The sequence below is a fragment of the Kryptolebias marmoratus genome, linkage group LG2 (assembly GCF_001649575.2).
Source record: "Kryptolebias marmoratus isolate JLee-2015 linkage group LG2, ASM164957v2, whole genome shotgun sequence".
Classification (NCBI taxonomy): domain Eukaryota; kingdom Metazoa; phylum Chordata; class Actinopteri; order Cyprinodontiformes; family Rivulidae; genus Kryptolebias; species Kryptolebias marmoratus.
Window position 1 is genome coordinate 13495379 of NC_051431.1, and position 15468 is coordinate 13510846.

Sequence of the window (15468 nt, forward strand, 5' to 3'; positions counted from 1 at the left end):
CCCCTACGGGGCAGGTGTGTGTTTCTCCTCCTGCACACACAATACAAGGCTCTGTGGGGTTTGTTGTGACCTTCAGTGAATGAGAATTTGCAGGTGGACACAGAGAAAGACAAACTGGTTAAAAAAAGAGAGAGATGAAAAAAGAGCAACGATGAAAGAAGAGACTTCATTAAGAGCCATGGAGAAAAACAGGCCACTCCTAATGAGTCATAAATCAGCTTGATTTGAATCCTCTTTACAGCCAGATTACAGCAAAGTGTTTTGAAGCTCATTAATTTCCAACGGGGAGCAGCTATCTGCTACGTTTACTGTAGCATCAAATTGTGTCTTAGCCGCTGCTGTTGGGATTTCACAGCAACTTTTACAGATCTTAAACCCCCATGTGACTAAATACTCTGTCAAATTTGTGGTCGGGTTCTTAATTTTCCCATCAAAGTTTACAGACTTTTTAATCAGCAGTGAATCATGTCATGGTTGGTGGAAAAGGAGGCGAACCCAGAGCGCAGACTCATTATGAAAAAGAAAATAAGTTATTAAAATGGGGCAGGTGTAGATGGGAGTAGCAGGGAGACAAGAGATAGACTGAGGAGAAGTGAATGATGACAGAGGCACAGAGAACCAGACAAAATGTGAAGACAACAATAAACCCAAACCAAAAGAAACCAGAAACATAAATACATAAATACAAAAAGCAACACACAGTAAAACTGAATCATGACAAATCATTTTAAAACATATTTTTAACTGTTCTGGTCTCAGTCCTTCTTTCAATGCTTACATCTTTTGTTTATGACTTTGGATACAACACCTGCTAAGGTGACTCTTTAAAACTGATTTTTGTATATCTGAGTAAAACAACAACAAGAAAAATTCTGCCACCGCTTCAGAAATGATCCATCAAAGATATTTTTTTTTGCTTTTTTTTTTAAAAAAAATCTCTATTTGCTGCTGTTATACCTTACAAAACATCATGAAAAAACAATGTGCAACATCTTGTATGATATAATTTTCGAAAAAATATAAAGCAACAAGGATCAGTAAATTAACATTGCACGACTGATTGTAGTGTAAAGTGACAACATGAATACGGAGCAGAACAAAAAGAAACTCACACATTTATCTTCATTTCAAAGACAAAAAAAGAAAAAAAAAAAACAAAGAAACCATAAAGTTTATTTATTGTCTGTGACTGTGATTTTCATACAAAATTAAGTTAAGACCACTTAGTTAAAAAGATTAATTGAAAAATTAATAATTTACCATCATCTGCACAATATTAGCATATTAGCATGGAGCATCTTTGGTTTGTGATGATTTGGCTGTATTTTTGCAAGGAGGGTTACTCTCACTGGTAGCAAAAAGACTTTTTGAATCAAACCAATGAATTAGAATCAGATTTGGTAGCTGCCCTTAGTATGTCATCCAGAGGTTTAAAAGGGAGTTTAATCCCCAACCATGCTTGTTCAGAGAGAATTATGGGGCTTATCTTTACAACACTGTAAGGTACTGAAGCTTACTGTGAAGTGAACGCTACAATAAAAGAAACGTAAGGACATACTTACTTTAGAGATTTACTCTAAAGTAAATCTTCAAACAAAATGGGCCACAGAGCAAAGGAATACTGTTAGGTAGGTGGGTAGGTTGGAAGGAAGGAAGGAAATGAAAAACAAGACAAAATGTCAGCAGAACAAACATGTGTAATAGCTGAAATTATAATGATCACAATTGTTAATTTATTTGGTCCCGAAGTGCTCCTAAATGACTGGAGCCAGTTCTGTCGCTACACTCAGTCTCTAATTAACCGTCCAACAAAACAAGGAGAAAATTGACTATATAACCCTGATATAATGAATCTCTGCTGTAATTCCTCTGTATAAACTCAGTCCAATGATTCATTAATTCAAGAGAGGAGCACTAATTAAAATTTTAGTTTTTAATACACTACAAGAGCACAACATTATATTCCTGATGCCCTCCTGTAGATTTTAATGTGTTTTTCTAATGAGCCAACGTCATCCAGCATTTTCTTACCAGGGAGGTGAAGATGTAAGTGTAGTAGACCGACAGCATTCCCAGCTCAGATGCCTGCGGGAAAAAAGACAAAAAATACAGAAGATTGTGAGGCAAAGAAAATACATAAAGAAGAGATGAGAATGAAGGACAGAGGTCAAGAAACCACAAACAGGTGGGGAGAACAAACCCCCTGAGAGGTCACTGAGTCGTGTAACCTGAGCTCCATCTGAGCCTCCAGATCAGATCCCCGTCCTGATAAGAGAAGACACATTCTCGTCTGATGAAGGCTCTCTGTGGAGTCATTAATGTCTGGGCTTTATTGGTATGCTGCTCGACTGTCACACCGTGTGATTAAATCAAAGTCAGAGAGGAGCAGCTGTGAAGGGCAGGGGGAACTTTTTAAAGATATCTTTCATAAAAGACTTTATCAAAACAGAAATTCATTAAGATATATTATTAAGATATTTAGTTAAATCGTGCTGCAATATAAAGTTTTATTAAAATCCATAAAGATTAACTGTATGTGCAAAGACCCTTTTTTCTTCTTTAAACAGAGTTAAAGTTGATTTGCATAAATCAAAGCTGACACTTTTGAAACAGCACAGTGTTTTTATACACCTGATTTTACTGATATTCCAAGATTAAATACTGAACCGTTTCCACAAGAATATTATTTGAAATTTGTGTATCATTAAAGAGGGTTTAATAACAGATATTTAGCTGTCAAATCAAACTATCACCTTTGTAGCTTTTATTCATGTTAATAAAACACAAACACAATCAAAGTTATGTGAATTTTCAGGTAAAGGAGCAAATATAATAAATTACTGAGACGTTGGAAGCTGCTAATTATTACAGCCAAATATCTAATAAAGCTTTCATCACTGAACTTTAAATAACCTTTACATGTTCACATTTTACACACTGTCACTTTAAAACTACTTTAAGTACAGTAATTATACACTTCACAGAAGTTATTTGTTAGGATTTAGCCTCTGGTTTCACAGACAGTGAAGCTGGTTTGATGAATAATGGTGACATTTTGAGTTTGGGACACAAAAATAGAAAATTACACATGATAATATGCAGCATGTTTTCTTTGGGAGACAAAGTACCTTTAAAAACAAACAAAAGTTTACATTACAATGTATGTTTGCTGCATACATTTCAACAAGAAAGCGGAACAAAACCAAAACAAACACGATGAAAAGTCCTTGTAACATTTTCCTCCCTTCTCCATTTTAATCTTGTTGTTGTTCAACCACAGCTCCAGGGCTCACCGTCTTCTCCACTCTGGTTCTGTACAGCTGTGACAACCTGACTGAAGAGATTAGATTTTAAAATGCGACAGCAGCTGATCTAAACCTCTCTGAATGCTAAAACATCAGAGACTTTTGTCTTAGGAGGTGTTGATGTAAGATGCAAACAGAAAACCTTCCCATTCAACGAGTACTCCTATCATCATCCGGACAAATCAGCAGAAACGCGGTTTAGTTTTGTTTAACTGCTATGAGCTCCACATGAGAGGCCGGACTGCCAACTTCATCACCTCGCTGCAGGACTGAGAGCCAACACGTAAAAAGGACAGAGGAGTGAGAGATGGAAAGGACAGATATATAAGACCGCAAAGGTGAGGGAGGCGAGACGTGATCTTCTCTGGATTTAAACTGAAAACAACGGAAATTTATTATTAAAGTCTTGGAGACAGACCGAAGAAGGAGGTTATCAGAGAAACAGAGAAAAGACATCACAGCGTGGACCCCTGCTGCTGCATGAACCAGGGTTGCTATGGTTACTGGACGAACAATGAGACCTTAAGAGTGAATAGCGTTAACAAAAATAGAGCAATAAAATAAAATAAAAACAAAGAGACAAAATTAGGTGGAAACCCAGACAAACATTTCTTTCCTCTCCTTTGAGTCCACTTCATGTCAACTTCGGTCTAACCTCCATTTGTCTTCAACAAACAAAACAGTTCGTTTATACAAAGAGTGCAAATGCTGTGAAATCCTCTGTGTCAAAAAAGTCTCTGCGTTCTGTTGAAGTGAAAGTGTTTTAGGTTTTAATGATATTCTGAGACACTAATTAGTGGTATATACCAGTCAAACCAGGAATAAATGGCCACACTCATTCTTTAAAACATAAAACTCAATAATGTTGTCAGAAAGCAGTTTTACTCACAGAATGATCTATAGTGCTTTATGCCACATTTGCATTTTTATGTAAAAATATGCATTTACAGAACCATCCAATAGATTTCTATCAAATAAAAAGGCCATTTTGTTTCAGTGCAATTTGTTTTGATTTTTATTAGAAGTCACTTTTATTTTGTTCGTATTCATTTTTATTTTATTGTTCTAATATTACTTTTATTGATCTATAACCTTCTGCTGAATTATTCACATTTTACTAATGAACATTTATTGAAATTCACCTTAATTAAATGTCCTATGCAGTAATTTATTATAACAGGTGTATGTGGTATGAGTATTTTAATAGATATGGCTTTTTATTGTTGAACCACCTAACTATTAGTTTTAAATTTTAAGCAACACTTTATAAAATCTCATTGTCCGTCTTGTGAATGGATCCTGGGTGTATCATCATGTGAAAATTATACCTAAAAATAAAAGTATCCTTTTTTACATACACTTTACACACTTACTACATTTTATGTAAGTGAAATAAATGCACAAAAAACCTTAATGGATGAATACCGTGGCATTCATAAGAAGAATACTGACCCGTTCCAGAATGATATGCGACATGGTGGTGTTGGCGTCCACTATGATGGTGGCTGTCTTGTCATCTCGAATCTCTTTCAGGAGCGGGGTGGGGTCCTGGCTGTCATCAAGCATGCGTACAGACAGAGTCTCTTTGGAGATGAGGAACTGTCTGAGGAGCTGCTCCAGGTTCAACAAGCCTGTTGGGAAAAAAACCCCACAGAAACATAAGAGTTGGACTTGTGATGCTCATATTGAAATTAAGCTCTTAAATGTGACTGAATGGTAAAACAGATTCAGTGATGTCTTGGTTTTTTAGTTTCTCTTCCTCCTGTTTCTCATGTTTCCTCTGGTTTGTTTGTCTCTGTCTCAGTTTGTCTCTAGGTATGATGACTCTCCACCTCCTCCAGACTCCATCAGACACCTTCCTGATTGTATCTTCCAACTCGCCAGCTTCCCATCATCCCAGCAATTTCCAGTATGTAATCTCATTTTACCAGTACCTCATCACCAGGTTGACCAGTTGACTCAAGTTTTGCTCCTGGTTTTCTACCAGCTGCTTTATTTCAATATATTCATCCTGATTGCTCCAAACAGTTTTACTTTACCTACAACAGCTATGTTTCTGCTCGGTCTGAAGTCAACCTCAGCCTTCTGTCCTCACAGCTCCTCCACCATATTCGTCATTCTGCTGTAAACTTTGTTAGACTTTTGTTGTCATTTGGGTTTAAAATCTCACAGAATGGCTCTTTAACATGACATGAAAAGGGTTTTCAAATGCATGTGGAATTTCAAACATTTATTTCCTGCAGCTTTAAACAGGAATAGATCTACATAAAATTATTTCACAGCTATAAAACAAATGCATGTCAGAAGAACTTGCTGTGTCTCAGGGTAATAGGCCGTTTGGCTCCAGTGAGGTAAGTGGGATTTGCCCTAATTAAAGCTTAGCTGACTTAATCAAAATAATCCTGGCAGCATTTAACACGTCACTTTGCATTCATATATGAGCAAATCCTGAAAGGTTATGGGCTAACTTTCCACATAGGAATATAAACTCATTTGGTCTAAATGGAGGAAAATATAACTTGAATTATTGTCAGGCCCCAGTTTTGTAACAGCACAGTTTAGTATTTTTTTCTGGTCTTGAAGTTTTTCTCCGTCTGTCAGTAATTTAGTGTCAAACAAGGAGTTCATGATGCACAGGTGTGAAGTGAGTCACAAACAGGTGAAAGCTTAATTCAAATGAAGCTGTTCAAACCCAGTTTTAAAAGGAATTTGGTGGAAAATGTAACTCAGTCTTTGCAGAAGACATGTCTCACAATAACATACATACAAAAAAATCACTTGTCATTATCTTGTTTGAACTGACTTAAAATTATAGTTTAGTGCAGTTGAAGCACAAATTGAACAGTTTAGCTGAATAGTTCATTAAATCTCTGCAGGTATGTCAAAGCAACAGGTCATGAATTTTAATAACTTCTCATTTGAAAAGTGTTGCTTCAAAGTGCTGTTTCATTAAACACATCAGTCCACTGAGTTTACATTCATTAAATCATCTGACAACGACACCAGGCTGCTTTTAAATATTCCTGTTGTGCTTCAGTAATTAAAGAACGACTACAAAAGAAGGTGTGTATTTGACAGCACTGCTGGGTTTGATATGTAATATTTAGGAAAATCACCCAGGAAGGACATAACTTTGGGGTAAATAAGTTGCATTAGCACAGCTCTCACCTTTCATTTCCATTTAATAACTGTAAAAGGACACAGTAAACTTTCTCATCAACAGATATGTGTTGTGACTTTTGCCTCACAGACAGTCGAGCAATTCATCTGTAAAATGGAAACCAATTTTCTTCAGGTTATTTCAACGTATCAAGCTCAGTCCTTCATTTGTTCTGTAGCTCATTACAAGCTGCTGTACTTCCAGTCACCAATATCACGTCTAGAAGCTTCTGTGATTATGTCTCTGTGTCTGGATGTCTTCTGGCTTGTCTGTTTAACCGTATATCAATAGACATGTTTGCCTTCATATATCAGGCTAACTGTGTCTGAGGTCTTCTTTAGACAACAGCTCTTTTTGCTGCTGGCTCGCCTGCCTCTGTCTCCAGCCTGTCAGTTCAGCTTTCTCCGTAGTTTTACACAGAATCACTTGGATGAGCTTAAAATAGCTTCTTCTACAGCAAATTTTCTTCTTGTTTCCTGCATCCACTCTCATCTGTGTCTTACAAGCCATCAAATACAATTTCACATTGAGGTTGTGATGTTCAAAGGTACACTACAGCAGACACTGCTGTCTAAACAGCAAACACAACCTTACAGAGACAAATAGAACAAAAGTTCATCTCTTTTCAGTGTTGTATTGTTGCTTTATAGCTGTTCACTGCTTGCTATGGAAAAACATTACAATCGTGTTCATGAAAATTATAAAACAGGGTCTATCATTCCCCCATGACCAATAAAAATATAAAGAAGACATTTAACTTTCTCACCTCTTTTCTTTGAGAAATCTTGGAACTAAATTTCCATTTTAACTATAATAACATTTCTTCCTCACATTCTGTGCTGGCCCTGATCAGTTTTAAGTCCTGTCAATTCACAAAACTCTCACATAAGATCCCACTAAGCCTTTTGAACATGTGACCATTCAACTGTTTAAAATATGTGAATCTTTTTATTTATCATTTTAGTTAACGTTTTCATTAATGGATTAGCATTGTTTTATTGGACTAATTTTAGTTTCAAGCTCTAAAACAGCCCAATAATGATGGTACAGGTGCTTGCAGATCTTCATAGTAACCTTTGTTTTGTGGTGCACCTCGGGAGTCAAATTTGACATTCACCTTTTTTCCCCATAAATGTTACCTCTAGGACACATATTTAAAAGATAAAACTTTAGCTGTATCTTCGAAAGATCATTAGTTTTTATATGTTTGGGGTTTTTTTTTGTACCCCACCAACAAAACAACCAGTTATTTGCTCTGAAGTAATGCCTAAACGAGGTTTAGATTGGTCTGTCAAGTCTTTCATGATTATCAACCCAATTCAGGACCAAATTTCATCACAACCTGATTCATTCATGACCCGAATGAGCCCAGGTTTTTCAGAAATCTTGGTGTTTGTTCTGATAACAATTCCAAGTTTAGTCAGTATATTAAAGTAATGGTCCATTCTTGTTTTTTCCAGTTACATTGAATTTATAACATCATATCCACTCTGTTCACTAAAAATTTAGACAGTTATTTATGTCAGTGTTATATCTTGTCTAGACTGGAATAATTCACTCCACTTATGCTTCAGCACATTAAACCACTCAGGGCGTTATTCATTTCGGATGCTGCTGCCAGACGAGCCACTAATTTAAATGGAGGACATACAACACATTTATTTTTATTGTTAATTTAAGGCATGAATAGGACTTTACCACAAATGGCAATTTCATCTTACATGAGTCTGAATATAATGTAAATCTCCACTGTGGATCTCATATGTAACATTAATATTCATCAGTCTGTTTAAATCAACAGCCTTCAGTAAATCAGACGGTCACTGTTCAGTTATTTTTCCTCGCTGCTTTAGTCAGACTTGTTTTTTGAAAATGATGGAGGGAAACCATCTCAACCAAATGTCAGTTTGCCTTAACAATTTGTGTCATTGTGTCAAGTGCCCTGTAATTCAGCTTGGCACAAGATACTTAAGCTGCAGTTTAATGGAAAATGAAACGGTGTTGAGCAGTGGCTATAGGGGTTTTGAGAACCAGCAGATGTGGTGAAAATTATCAGGCAAACCCGTCTAATCTTAAATGCACCATTTAAAATATCTTTTTATTTAAACCCTTGAAATATATGCTTAAATGAGCAATTTCGCCGTGTAAATTTTGCATTATTTTCTTAGTTATTTTCTGGTTCCCGATTGTAAAATCAGTAAACTCCATAGAAGTGTAACAAGCTGAGAGAAGTCAGACAAACAATCCGTTTTTCTTGTTTAATGCTTATGACTGCCTTTTAATTAGATATTGTTATTTTTATTTGTGCTGCTTCGAGACCCATGTCCAAATCAATCTCACTGCCGAGCATGAAATATCTGTGGTGCTTCCACAATAAATGTTCAGAAGCTGTAAAATTAATTCAGAGCTTCCAAATTTGTCTATGACTTACATTAAAAATTTGTGACATGTCTTTTTTTTTTGTATTACAAAAAGTTGGCACTTGAATAAAGGTAGGAGTTGATGTCCAGTGTCATTAATCCATTACAGCTACGACAAAGCACATCCATCCAAAGCACCAGGGCAGGAGCTGAATTACTCTAGGATTGTAACCAATGTTTGATGAAGAGCTGTGGGTGGCTGATTAAATACAGGGTTTTAATCGAGAGAATGTATTAAGAATGTAATGCCAAGAACGGTCTTTATAAATACAGACAAACACGCTGGTGTGTGTTAGTGTGACCGAACCTCCTCATTGTAATGGATGACACTTGGCTCTTTCAGACACACAGATAAAGGCGAGAGCTGACATTCAACAGAGCCAATTTACTTTTCACATACTATCACTATAGGACACCTGCACACACACAGACCTCTCCTCACATCTACAAAGTAAATACTGCTGTAACACGGAAGCACCAGATGTGTAAAAAAAATGTAAACTGTGAATCCGCAGTTGCTGCATATGATCTCCCTGACAAGTGCAGATAAAAAAGATATATATATATATAGAACAAACTTTGGATCACAGTTAATGTGTTAAAGCCTTTTTGAAAGCTGGACATTATGATGAATCATCATGTAGCCTTGGGCAGCAAAGACCTTGTTTTATGACTCTGCAGCCATTTAGGTCATCATTTCAAAGTGCTGCAGACAAGGTGACACGTCAAAAAATATTCACGGTATGTCAGAGCGCAGTCTCTTTTCCATTAGCCCACATAACCATAAAAGTTTGGCCATCAATCTTGACTGTAATCCATTTTTCAAATCTGCGTCTGATCTGAGATTTTCCTGCTCTGAATGCAAACAGGATTTATGTATTTCACTTTCACATCACACTGGAGACGATTTCATTTGGAGAAAGGTTCATTAGCTTGCTGACAACTTATGTAATTTGAAAATAATGCAGTATTCACATTTTTCAGTCAGAAATCATCTTTAAACTTAAAAAAAAAAAACACTTAAATAATAAAAATAAAACTTAAATCCTAAAGCAGATCAACAGATTCAACACATTACAATTGATTTAATTAAAAAATGATAGCTGCACTAATCTCCTCACAAATGAAAGTCTGATTCTTCAGCGTGATATCTACTGCATGAGTCTAGGAACAGTATGCACATGTATGTATCTGCCTTACACAGTGTATATATACACATGCACTGCACTTTTTGGTGAGGTTATTTTTTTTTTATTCCAAAAACATTAAAACCCACAACATGTGGAGCCTCCCAGCAGATCTGAAGACTCAGACAGCGACAGTAATCTGAGCAGGCGTTACAGTCCAGCAGCTGCCACTGAGCCCTCTGCCATCGATAGAGGTGTGTGTGTGTGTGTGTGTGTGTGTGTTAGATAGATTAATGTTCATCCTGGTGCGTCCCTCCTGACTCCTCAGCCATTACTGGAAAATATTCATGAATTGGAAGCGCTCTGATAGGTTGTCACTGACTTCAGTGATTAATGAGGCTGTCGCATGAGGATGAGCCACTGACCAACAGCAGGATGCCAACCGACCGACTGACTGAACGTTGAGGAAGGAGGCGGGGCGGCTGGAACAGGAGCCAAACTCAAATGGGTTTAACTGATGTTTTTGATGAGCACACACAGCTCCAAACACAAACACGCACGTACAACGGCAGGCAGACTGCCATTTGTTTCATTTTCCACTGAATGGATGAGGGTCACAGGAGAGAGAACGATCGATACTGTCCTGTCATTTCCTGGACCGTCTCCTGCTTGTTGCAGATGTAAAAATCCAGCACGGTTACCCCCTCTATTTCATGTCACATACGCCAAAAGACATCCTCTCCTCTTTCATTTCCAACTTCCCATGGCCTCTATCAGTCTCTAATCGCTCCTCATTTTACTGCTTTTCATTTAATTTCCGGTCCACTCCCTGCCCACTGCCACAGAATAAGGAGCACCTCACCCAACCACCCACACACAGACAGAGAGAATAAGAAATAGACACTGAATATCATTTTTTGTCTCTAAACTCACCAGTCAAAATATTCACTTAGTATCACAGTTCTTGACCGAACTGTATTTGTGTCCACTAAGGCAAGCAAATGTTACAGAAGCAGGATCTCTGAAGTATAAAAAAGTGACTGACAGGAATAAAAATAAATGAAGTGGAAGTGGGGGTGGATATGGAGGGGAGGCACCTTCTTTTATTAACTATAATATTTCCCTCACTTCATCATTTTCAAGTTTCAGCAGGTTCAAATGGAATCTTAAATAAAGTCAATACAAAAAGGCAAATAAATACGTAATTATGAAGTGCAATATAAGCTATTTCTGCATTTTTTAAAACTAATTTTAGAACCTGTCGCCAGCACCCATTCCATAGACTTTACTGTTTATAAGAAATATAGTTGAAACAATAACTTTGTTGATGTTTTTTTTTGTTTCCTTTATTTGATGTGAAGCACCTTGAAGAAAGAAACTTCACAATGACTGACATAAGGTTTCTTTTAATCTACATTCAAGCAAAAATGTTTAAGTAATGAATCAAATAAGTGTTGTGACGTGCACATGTAATCCCTATTTAATAAGATGACTTCATGTTATGCACCTATTGTTGCACACAGATAAACTCAATCTTTAGGTCGGTTGCAACGTCATTCCATTAGATTAGATATCAAACATTTTCATTAGATATCAAACACTGTTTCTCTGAGGGACTGATTCCTCTTTCAATGAATCAGCCACCAAAGTAAAGATGAGAAGACAATCAGAGTAAGTTTTACAGGCAGGAGGACTGAGTATAGAGACAGGCAGGGTGGGTGTTTCAGAGAGGCTCATCACCACCTCTGGGCTGTCTGACACACGGCTGATATCTCAAACCTCTTTTCTTTTCTTCAAAGTTTTGTGCTGATTAAAATAAAGGTGAGCTGGTGCCACAGGGTCACAGAGTTTTTGTCTGGGGACTTGTAATTGGTCTGTGCTGGACTTCAAGAGGGTGGGAAGAAGCTGCGATTTAATCTTCCTCTCTTGTTTACAAAAATAACTTCAATTGAAGAGATTTGCAAGCTTTTTTAAGGTTATTCAGTTAGAATCTAATGAGAGCCTCTGACAAGAAGGCGGTCAGATCTCAGGTGGCTCCAGCTACATACATCCTCCGCTGTCAGTCTATTTAGTTTGTCTTAAAGATTTATTTTCAGAAGCAGTGTTGCAGATATTACACTGAGAGGAGGTTAAAAATAGATTGACATGACAAAGCTTAAATATGCTGATCATAGTTTCAAGGATGACGATGCTGTAAACAGGAAATGATTCAGCAGTAAACAGTAAAATGTGATTTATTTTTAAGCCCTGCTGTGAGGGAGCTGTAGCTGTGGAGTGCGGCAGCTGCTTCAGATGAAAGCACGTCGCAGGGCGAGATGTTAAGAGCTGCATTTGTCAGATCACAGTCAGCGCGCACGCAGGCAGCTTATATGTGCGAACACGTGTGAAAGGATAGCAGACACTAGACAGAAACTGTTTGCACTTTGTTGGCAGACTCAGGAGAAACGGCATGTGAGCAGCCTCATCAGGTGTGGAGGACGATGCGTTCTGTCATAAAGGTGTGAAAGTTTCACTCACAGTCGGCCTGGACGCAGATGAGGCAGGCGGTGGTGCTGTTAAAGAAGGTGAGAAGGCCGGCCACGGCCAGGCTGATGTCGGTGTTAGTTGGCCTCAGGTCCAGAGTGGTGAAGCGGGGGAACTGAACCTTCAGAATATCCTCTGGAGCCACTTTGACATACGGTACCTTCACAGAAAAGCTGATGTAAGTCGGCTGCTTTTAAGCTGTCTGCTCTTGAGTTGTGGCGTTTTGACCTTTAGCATGTTCTGAAAAATAAAAAATAAAAAAAACCTTCCGTTGATAGAAAAACTTTAAAAGACATGACAAAAATAAAATGTGTAAAAACTGCAGGACAAAAATAGTAAGAAGCCAGCCAGCGGTGAAAACAATAAACAGCTCTGAGGAAAACAGTTACGGTGAACAGAATAAACTGTTAACAAACATCACTCTGGAGTCTGTGATATGTTTATTTGCAACACACGTTTTTGTTTTTTTTCCACTTACTGAGAAACAGAAGCTCATATAAACTACAAGTAAAAAAAAACAAAGAAATCTGTTTTCCACCACATACACAAGACTTTATTACTAACATTTTCTGTTTAACATCCAGTTTTTTTTTAACTTATAACAATAAAAGCAGAAAACAAATATTACTACCTGGCTCACTGTGAACTTGCCTTTTCAAGTACCATTTGGTGACACAAGTTAAACATCCAAACAATAAAATAATAAGATATCACAAACTTCAGGAGAAATGGGAGAATACTTCACACAGAGAAGTGTTGCTGTTTCCATATTGTTACACAATAAAACCACTGAGATGTTCATAATAACAACAAAATAGTGACACTGCAGATGTAATCATTATAATCAGCAAAATACAAAATGTGTCTATAATCTTAGACACACAAACATCCCACCTGAGCATAGAAATATATGGTTAATGAACAAATATACTAACTGTGCTTTGAAGAACGAAGATCAGACAGTGAGTGGAAGCCAAACAAGCCTTCATTAAAAATCAATAAATATTTCATTCTTTCATCCAAACCCCACTAGGATGTGTTCTGTCAGATCGATTGCAGTATTTTCAAAGTGGTTATTTGTTTTAGCTGTTTCCCTAATGAATTTCTCACAGAACTCCCACTGTCCTAACAGGGATGTTTACCTCTGGTTCATCTCTGCTGTGAGAAAGGAGGTCAGCCTTCAGAGTTCCCCTGAACACAGCAACAAAGCTCAAGGAAAGCTACCTACCACCCTGCTGCACTTCTGGATTATAATAAATTACATTTCACCCAAATGCAAACCCTCCTCCCATCTATCCCCTTTCTATAAAATCCATCTCTGCTTCAGCTCTCCACACGATAAGAAAGGAGACATGCTGACGGAGCTTTTAGCAGGATGTGGGAGCAAATGGAACCAGAAGAGGAAGAAGAGTGGGCAACAGGGTAACAAGTGTCGTGTCAGTCAGCTGGGATGGTACTGCAGCAGAGCGCAGCAGGGCTCAAAGGGGATGTAGGAGGGCATGCTGGGTGTGAGAGCAGATACAGGGAAGGAAACCTCTTCATCATGGCAGATTGCCTGTCTATATGGTTTCCAGCACCCATACATTGCTTTACCCCTCACACCTATACGTCTTCAATTGGTCCTCAGTCCCTGCCCATCAGGGAGTGATGGAGCCTGTGGGTCTGGATGGATGGAGGAGCAGCCAGCACTGACAGCCATTCGGAGTCCTAAAATCTTGGTAATAACTACACACCTCACAAGGGAAATGAACCCTAACTCTGGTTTGTCCTTATCTTCCTGGTTGCACTTCTCATTCCTCTCCCTTAATACCTCACATTGTTTACTCTTCATTTTCCACACTGCAGGCTGGTGCTGTGCGCCTCCTTTTCACTGAGGAACCTGACAGCCTTAATTAGGTTTTATCTGAGGCAGTGAGGTCTGCTCACACAAACACACCCATATTCACTTAAATACACACACACATATATATATATATTTGTATATAAATAGTGTATTTATATAATATAATATATGTGTATATATGTATATACACATATATTATAATATATAAATACACAGTCATTTTCTGTTTAAGTGTTTCTGAGGCCTCTGCTGTATAAGATGATGCCTTGAGGGAACTGCTTGGCTACAAATCAAGATAAATAATCAAATTTCACGGCAAACAGATATTAATCACAGAAAATATTTAACAAATCATTCAGTTTTTGGACGTTTAATTCCCATTTTTTTCCTGATCAAAATTTACTCAGTAATCAGAACATTAAAATGTACATATAAGGACAATAATTACATTTAGCAAAGATGTTTTAGACTGAAGGCAACTTCTACAACAGCTGGATGGGACATTATCTATATATCATTGTCAAACACAGTTCCCTTGATTACAGCAACATGATTAATTATCTGTTTTACAGGACCAGTCACCATCTTCATCATGTGACAAAGTGCTCTGTATAAATACTTGAGTTTAAACAGAAAATCTCCAAGTAAAGAAACTAGTTTCCACAGAACTAACAGCAAGTCATTTACATCAGTCACTTTCTAGACTTCTTATCTGCAACAATATTTTCATAACTTCAGAGATTTTAGCATTAACATATACAGCAAAGTTTGATTAAACTTTATCAAAACTAGTTTGGTTGTGTTTGGGCTTCACTGTGTAATTTGTATCAATATTTGTCACATTTTCTTTTATAATTAACTCAACAATATTTATAGTAAAAGGTTTAAAACATTTACATCTAAACCTATCTTAAAAGGCACAAGAGATTTCTTACAGCAATGTAAACAACTTGTTGATCCTGCGGTAGTAAACAAGCTGTGCATTAAACTGAGACGACCTGCTTTTTTAAAAGCTTCTGCTCAAGGCTTTGACACTAATGGTGTGAAACTAATTATGCTGGAAAACTGTAAGTGGAAGAAAAAAATCTCT

At 37.4% G+C, this 15468-nt stretch overlaps 1 protein-coding gene across 1 annotated transcript in view; it reads right to left on the bottom strand.

The window, feature by feature from the left end:
* Positions 1–15468, bottom strand: part of grik4 (glutamate receptor, ionotropic, kainate 4) — a 153705-nt gene that overhangs the window by 6752 nt on the left and 131485 nt on the right. The window contains exons 6-8 of the mRNA XM_037980649.1: positions 12530–12695; positions 4758–4936; positions 2012–2085 (exon numbers count right to left, since the gene is read on the bottom strand). Of these exons, the coding sequence (XP_037836577.1) occupies positions 2012–2085; positions 4758–4936; positions 12530–12695 (419 nt within the window). The remainder of the gene's footprint in view (positions 1–2011; positions 2086–4757; positions 4937–12529; positions 12696–15468) is intronic.